Consider the following 8,397-nt stretch of genomic DNA (forward strand, 5'->3'; position numbering starts at 1 on the left):
GTCCTGTGGTATATCCCAGCCTATGGAAAGAGCAGCAACTGAGCAGAAGGACCCTTCTCAACAGGCTCTGTGACACCAGAGGTGCAGTGAGTGTACAGTGTGCACAGTGCAGTCTGCACTGTGTGTGCTTTGCAGGCACACAGGAACTCATCCGGCAAAAGCAGAATTGCATCTGAGGAAGTGAGTTTCACTTGCAACTTGTTCTGTGGGAAATACAGCTGCTTGACTTGAAACTGAAGTCTCCAAATCTCAACAAATTTACTATTGATGCTGACCACAAAGGGACAGGTTCTTCTCTGGGATACTCAAACCATGAGAGGGTAACCAGAGGAGTCTCTCTGGCCCAATACCTGAAGCAGCCATCACAAGTCTATTAAGTTTGCTGTTCAACTCTTCTCCTGTTTTGAGATCTTGAAGATTCAAGTATGTTAAAACGTGACTCAAACTTTAAATCAAAAGGTACTTCAGTATTACTTTGGAACACATTGAAGGCTGTCTGATGATGTTGCAGTATCTAACCTTTTGACACAGCTGACTTCCATTTTCAGAACTTTGTGAGAAGATTGATGCACCATATTTCTTTCATTAAAAGAAGCTTACAGTTTAGAGAGGAAATTACAAGAAAGGCTAGGCAGTAAGCTACACTTCTCTTGATTGGTGTATGATTTTTAACCTAACTTTTAAGGATGCCCAGATAACTTTATTTTCCTAAGTGCAGTATGAAGATGCCATTTCTGCCTCATTTTGGTCATACCACAGTTCACTAGACAGTTTGATAGCTGCCATCATTCCTGCACCCAACCAATACTCATGCTCTGTTTTAAACATTTCCTGAAGTATTTTCCCCTTCCTTTCCACTGCTGCTTTTCAGATCACAGTATAAAACCCCAGAAGCCCCAACACCACCCAAGCCCTCAGAAGCTGTGATTGCTGCTTGCTCATTAGAATCCCCGTGGATGGGGAAATACCCCCTGTAGGGGACAGTGATTCTGGGCCTTGTGATGTAGCCATGTGTGGTAAGAAATGTGATACAGAACAAGAAACAGAGCTTAAAATATTAGCTGACTCTTCTGGTGAATCTTCCAGCCAGGTTTCATTCATTGTCCAAAAAGCTAACCAAGGAACTCTAGATGTACACTGGTACTTTCATGTGACACAACCTGCTTGGAAGTCTGGCAACAACACTCATCACACACTCAGGTGGTGCCAGACAGTCTCAGAAAACACCCTGTGCCTTCAAAGGAACAAGGACTTTCTCATGCAGAAGTGTAATTACTAAGCCTGTACTAATTATAGTTCTTTCGAGTCTGAAAAAAGCACAGAGAATGTTGTAAAATAAAATGTAATACTTTACTTTTCTGTATCTATTTGATCAGTCTGATAAATTATCTACAAATGCATAAAACTTAAGCAACACTGTCCAATGCACTCAGAATGGTCCCAAACTCAATTACAAGTAAAGCACATTAAAGATTTACTGTACAGTAAACAAATGGGTGAAAAACTGTAATTTATTGAAACTCATAACTCAAAAAATATAAGATGCTGTAGTGTACAATATGTTACACAAAGCACCCTGGGGTGCACATTCAAGTCAAGTAATAACTCCATCGCCCCCCAAACCCTGGTACCCCAGTACTTTTTCCATATACAATCATGCACATTTACTCTTCAAGAGGAAGCCCCCAGTATTCTGATGTGTTAAATAGCACCAAAATCAGCATTGTTCATTGAAAAAAATGGGGAGCTAAATTAACTTGGCCATTACTTTTGACAGATATTATACATTCATGGAATTAAACAGTCAAAACTAACCTAAAAAGTGTGTACTGTAACAATTACTGTTCTAATTTGAAGTTCTCCCCGTACAGCAGTAGTGGAGGCTATCTGCTCTAAGCAAAGCTACTTATGTACTTCCTACACACAGCTCATCTGCCTTTTTTGTTGGAAATAAATCTATGAGAGGTGTGGAAAACTTGGATCTTTCAAGAACCACTACTGGTCGTAAGTAATGCAGCTGTTTTAAGGCAAGGTCACCACAGTCCGTTAGGGCCTTGTCCAAGATTGCCCTCAGATTTTCTAAAGAAGGGGCAGATGAGGACTCTGACAGCAAGGGCTGGATCTCTGTTAGCTGCCCAGCATTATTTGGGGTTATGATTACATTTTCATCACTTACAAAGTTGTTTACTGGTGTATCCCCTTGACTGTCTCCCTCCTTTTGCAACATTTCATCTACTGGCAACTGCTCAGGAGACTCCCATTCTACGACCTCATCACAATCATCATCATCATCATCATCTTTTCCCTCACTCTCCTGAATAAATTTTAAAAATGAAGACTCAAATCCCATTGGTTTATATGTCTTTAAATCAAATGGTTTGGACACAGGAGGCTTTTGAAATTTGTCTTTTGTAGCACAAAGTACATTTCTTTTTGCATTCTGATTAACAGCATTGTGTTGACATCCTTCTGGGTCTTTCTCTCTTGGCAACTCTAATTGTAAACTGGACAAAGAAGAGCTATTCTCTCTTTCACTGCTTTCAGAAAGATCCTCAGTTTTACACACAGTTGTCTCCCTGGTGTTAGGCTCTTCAAAACAGGTGTTCTTGGAACTGTGGTTATATTTTAAAGTGCCTGAATACACAAAGGCACTGGCATCACAATTCACACTGCTCGGTGAACATTGTTTTTGGTCTTCATTACTCTCATCTGGAGGATCACAGGCAGGGTTCGGAACAAGGGCTTTGTCACTTTCCTGCACAGGCTCGGAATTAGCTGATTTATCCTCGTTAACTTCTCCACCTTTTTTATCCAAGTCTGAAGCTGTGTCAGAGCAAGACTGCTTTTCAATCATGATGCCACATTTGACACAAAGAACGAGTTTCTGAAGGCGCTGCTCGATGTACATGTTGGTCATCTGGTGTGTGCGCTTGTAGTGCCTCACTATGCTGCTCTCCAGTTTGACAACAGACAGACACCCCTGCACCATGCAGGGGTACTGGGTCTGGTTAGACTTCTCTTTGCACATTTGTAGGGCTTCCTCTTTTGTTTTGAAATTTAGCAAATGTTTTTCCCTGCTTCTGCTAATTCTTTTAGCTTTTTCTTTTAATTGCTTCCCATTCTGCTTGCTTGTGCCAAAGCTGTCTTTCAAACAATTTTGCTCATTTTTATCTTTATCTTCATCATCTTCCTCCTCTTTGTGATTTCCAAAGAGACTATCATAATATTCACTGTGTCTGAAATATACATGCTGAGAATAGTGACTGTAATTTGTGAAAATTCGATTGCAGCCATTAAGGTCACAATGGATTTCAAAATCTTTGTTTAATTTTTCTTCATTGGCATGTTCTTCTATTAGGTGCTGTTTAAGCTTATTAAATGTATAAAATACAGCATGGCAGTGTGCTTGGTTACAAGCAAATCTGGCAGACTCGGCTTCAGAAAGCAGTTTTTGATCCTCTAGGATTTCATTGTGGAAGTCACTACAATGTTTAGCAAGAGCTTTAGAACACAGAAAACGCTTACCACACTCTTTATGTTTGCATGCAAATATTTTTTTACATTTGACAAGTTCCCTTTTTGTTCTTGCTTTGTCTTTTTCTAAGCAGAGCTGTTCCTTATTATACTGGTGAACAGTTCTGTAATGGCGAATCAAACCTTTCTGGTTCGTGAATGCTGAGTTGCAGCTTTTATGTATACAATGAAATGGTTTGTGGTACTTATGCAATATGTAACATAAGTTTCCTTTAGCAACTGTTCTTTTGCTTCCTCTTCCCTGTCGTGCTTCCAGTTCTTCCCTATGACTGTCCAGAGAAGTTATGTTAGATGTTTTTCTTGTTACATCATTGTCTGTCTCTTCATTGGACTCCAAGTCAGTCTCAGAACAGCAGTCTTCCTTTTTTGGGTGACACAGCTGTTCAGAGTCCGAATGTCCAGAGAACCCAACGCTGTTTGCACAGGCAGGCACTGGAGCAGTGCTATTCTTATGCATGTCCTCTGTACATAAACCCACATGATCAAATTTTTCACTAGGACACACCTTGTGAGCCACCCTCTGACAGCCAATTTGATGTTTGTTTCTATAGTGAATTCGAAGATGTGTTTTTCTTGTAAAAGATCTTTGGCAAATATGACACTTGAATGGTGAATACCGATGCTGGAACATATTTAGCTGAAGAACCATTTCCTTTGAATAGTTATGCTTTTTAACATAATGCATTAAGAGAGCTTCTCTGGTCACAAACTCACACGTACATCCGTGACATTCACAGAAAAATGGTTTAGCTGCCAGTTGAGTAAGGTACTGGCTGGGTAAATTATCTTCTTGCTCTTGAAGGTGAAATTTTGAGGTAGCTTCATCAACTGACTCAGGGCACTTGGCATCCCTGGATGAATAGCCCAGAAAAGATTTCTGTCTTGAAGAATTCTGAATGTTATTTTTTAAGCTTAGATGTTTCAAGCCTAACATTAGTTCCAACATGTTATCTTCAATATCTAGTTCTTTAGAGCTGTCATAAAAAGATGTTTCTGGGGAAGAAGGACAAGTTTCTTCCCTCAGGCCACTGCTTCCTTTAGCATCTACAGCACAACACACACTTTCTGGAGAGTCAGCATTTGTATCAGAATTATGGCCTAACTCGGGACTCATATCTGTAGGGGATTTACTGTCCTGAGCATCATTCAACAGCTCGAGAAAGTATTTAGTTTTCATTTCCATATTTCTTTTACCTTTAAAGTTGTATGGATGGACCCTTCGAAGGTGTTTTTGCATACTTCTGGAATTTTTGTGGGTGGAACAGCAGCCTTCAAAACCACAGGAAAGATTTTTTTCATCAAAGCAAACTGCCACATTGGAACACTGTTGTTTCATATTTGCTGGATGGAAGACTCCTTCCTGGGACACGACAAAACCTGGAACTGACTGGTTGTGAGCCACTGCTCCAAGCAGCTGTGGAGATGTCTGACCTTGGCTTGCTGCAGCATCTGCCCTGTGCTTCCCACAATGCAGGCTGCAATTACTTTCACTGTTGAGATCTTCACTGTCAGAGAGAGATTCTTCCTTCACCTGTGGAATTTCCTGAGAGCCTGAGGGATCCAAGCTATCGTTCAGATTGGAATTTTCAGATTGTTCAAGCAGCTGAGACTCTGGAAGATAACTGGATTTTTCTTCTGAAACTAACCCTTCAAGGTTCAGGGTTTGTTTCCCTTCCCCATTTGACACTTTAATATCATGTGCTGCAAGGTGATTTTGAAATTCAGTCTTTGAATAATAAAACTTCTTGCAACCAAAGTAGTTGCAAGTGTACGAGGCATCCCTGAAGTGCTGCGCCTCGTGATGGTAGAGCTGCCCTAAGTCACTGAAAACAATATTACAGCCATTGAGCTCACATTTATAGCGAAGATCATCGTGGGTTTGTTTGTGGTTGAGCAGCTCGTTGACCGAGCCAAACCTGGCGTAGCAGTCCATGGACACACACATGTAGGGCTGGGGCCCGCAGTGCACGCGCTCGTGCTCCCGCAGGTGGAAGGAGGTCATGAAGTGGCGGCGGCAGAACGCGCACTTCTCCCTCCTGTTCTTCATGTCCAAGTAGTGTTTTGCGTTCTCGTCGTTGTTTTGATGTTCAGCTTTCAGATGTACACTTAAATATTTAAACTGCTTAAATACTCTAGAACAATCTGTCCCAGGACAGGGGTAGATGTCTCTGTCTTGCAGCTGGCAATTTTCCAGTTGGCTGAATGTGACATATTCCTCTGCGTCATCATCAAAGCTTTCAGGGAGCTGTGTCTGGTGTGACCTTTCTGGAAACACCGGGGGTGGGCTGCTGGAAGCTGTTGCCTTCTGTGGTGATCTCTCTTTTTTCAGAATGATTTTCTTTTTAGGTCTGTGTGTTCTACTAGGTGGCATTTTAACATGTTCCATTACATGTGGTACAAAAAATTCCTTTCTCTTGAATTTTTTTGTGCAAACAGGACATGTATAAATACCATCTTCCATGTGCATCTTAGAATGGTGCAGTATTCTGGCCTCTATACACTCCCTTTTGCAGAGCACACAAAAAAACTTGTATTGAAGCCATCTCTGATATCTTTCTGAAGAACCAATTGGTTTTTTTACTCTTGCTTTTTCCTTAGGGTGGCTCATTGTGTCTTTACCATCATAATATTTGTGTTCTTTTGTCTCATCATAGTCACTAAAGAAAGTTTCTAACATGTCAGTTTCATTGAGTGACATATGACAACCTGCATCATCCTCGGAATCAGAAGCTACCTTCCCTAATAGTTTAAGACAATGCCTCTTCAAAGTCTTCCAGTCCCAAAACTCAGGATCAAATGGCCAATACGCTTTCAAAGCTAACAGCAGTTCACAGCGGAGTGAATTTGGAACCAGCGCGTTTTCTTCATCAAATTTTTGGTCTGGCTGCATATAGAGCTCTTCCAAGGCATTAAATCCACTCAAAGTTGGCTCAAGTAAGAATTCTGTCAGCTGACAGGCTCTTCTAACTTCAAGGTCTTCTGGTAAAAGGCAAGCAATTGTTTTGCACACTGATGTCTTCATTTCATCGCTTCCATTGGACCTGATCTGAAGGGCTCTCACACACAACAACACAGACACAGCAAGTCCTGCTTCCTCTGCCTGTTTAAAGAAAACAGAAGATTTTTATTAGTATGTTCTTAGGCATAATCAGAAAGTATGAATAATGAAATAAGCTCTATTTTTTAAAGTTCAATAGAATTATTTCAAAACCAATAAATTCATGTAGACAGCTCTAGTTGTGTCCAAAGACTCAGGACTGTTACTTACTTCAGACTGTATGACTCTTATCAAGAAAAATAGATGCTGTAGTGTCTTGGCAATGATGCCAAACTGACGACATCTCTCCAAAAAGGAATCTAAGGAAGGATCTATTCTTCTCTGCAGTTTGCTCCAGAAAAGTGTCAGTTCCCTGTGAAGAGTTGAAAGCAGAATGTAAGAACGTTGCAAATACACACAGTCTGTGCAGTCACAGTGTGTCAGTTCGATGCCAAGAAAAATTTAAGTGTTATTGAAGGACAGCACACACTTCAATTAGGTCCTGATCTCCAAGTGACCCTGCAGAGAACTGTTCCTGTCCCCACTGCAGCTCCAGATCAGATCAAACCTCAGTGTATCTCCTGATCCTTACAGGGGAAAGACACTGGCACTGGGATTCATCTCAATGCACACATCTACAGCTGCAGACTTCCTTTCTAGACAAAAAAAAAAAAAAAAAAAAAACCCAGTCCCACACTTCCAGAGCCTTTACCTCTCACACAGAAATTTAAAATGGGTAAGATGAATCATAACACAAAGTTGCCACTTCTCTTCCAATAAGCAAGCAGCTGTACAAGGACTGCTAGGTACACTGCTAGAACTTCAATTTATACATCTCTACAATGTCAGCATCACCATTAGACAGAAGACTTCATTCTCCCATCTCATCTCCAGGGAAGGTAGCTAGAACTTGAAAATTCTTGAAGTTACAGAAATTATAAAAATATAAAAAGGCTCTTGGAGGGGGAGTGGAGAGAAATGTTGGCTCTTGGAGGAGGAGAGAAGCAACAGAGTGTTGCTTCTGCTCATTCCTAATACTGACATATCTCTGTGGAACAGGTCAAAAAAAAGCACCAGACTTTCATGGGGCCTAGAATTCCCAAGGGAAGAACAGACTGACAACATACTTTGTGGAAGCACAAAGCCAGGGCTTTAACAGCAACCCTGAGAGCACTGACCCACCACCACTGACAGATCTATCACCCCACAGAAGCCAAGTGTGAGTGCTGTTTCAGTTTTAAATTGTTTAAACATTACTTTTGCCTAACTGCTCTATTAGCATAGCAACTTGTGACAAATTAAGTAGTTATCTAGGAAGAGCTTCAGTCTGATGCACTTCTCAAGTACAGGATAAATCCACCTTCTCTAGATATTTTTGTACTATATTCACTCAGTTCTAGCTAGAGAGGAACAGTGAGCAGAAGCAGCTTATACTTACCAAGAGCAATACACATTTGCTGTTTGAAGCTGATGGGTAAGATATGTTGTACAAAGAATAAATGCAGTATTTTCTTGTCCCTCAGATTCCAGATTACATATGATGTCTAGTACCTCTTTGCAATCCACCTTTGCAATCTTAAAGAAAAAGAAAATTAAAAAGAAAAGGCACTTTATTCACAGTATATTTACAAAAGAAATGCACATTTACTGTATCAAAGTCTCACAAACAAAACATCTCCTGTACCCAGAGATCATTCCACACATTTCAGCTACAAAATGGTGTGAGAAGCTCACCTGTTAGTTCTGAGCCCTTCTCAATATCGGTTTTATTTGGGACAACCTTCCACTTTGGGCAGCTTAGCTAAATACTTGCATGCAGGCAACCA

The 8,397-nt window shown here is 40.7% G+C and overlaps 1 protein-coding gene across 2 annotated transcripts in view; it reads right to left on the reverse strand.

Annotated features, from left to right (window-relative positions):
• Window positions 1–1,328: 1,328 nt before the first annotated feature.
• Window positions 1,329–8,397, reverse strand: part of RLF (RLF zinc finger) — a 40,254-nt gene continuing 33,185 nt past the window's right edge. For both annotated transcript variants that reach the window (XM_059868437.1, XM_059868438.1), the window contains 3 exons: window positions 8,010–8,146; window positions 6,803–6,944; window positions 1,329–6,634 (listed from right to left, as the gene is read on the reverse strand). In XM_059868437.1, coding sequence (XP_059724420.1) covers window positions 1,907–6,634; window positions 6,803–6,944; window positions 8,010–8,146 — 5,007 coding nt within the window. In that variant the 3' untranslated portion in view covers window positions 1,329–1,906. The remainder of the gene's footprint in view (window positions 6,635–6,802; window positions 6,945–8,009; window positions 8,147–8,397) is intronic.

The sequence above is a fragment of the Haemorhous mexicanus genome, chromosome 27 (genome assembly GCF_027477595.1).
Source record: "Haemorhous mexicanus isolate bHaeMex1 chromosome 27, bHaeMex1.pri, whole genome shotgun sequence".
Taxonomy (NCBI): domain Eukaryota; kingdom Metazoa; phylum Chordata; class Aves; order Passeriformes; family Fringillidae; genus Haemorhous; species Haemorhous mexicanus.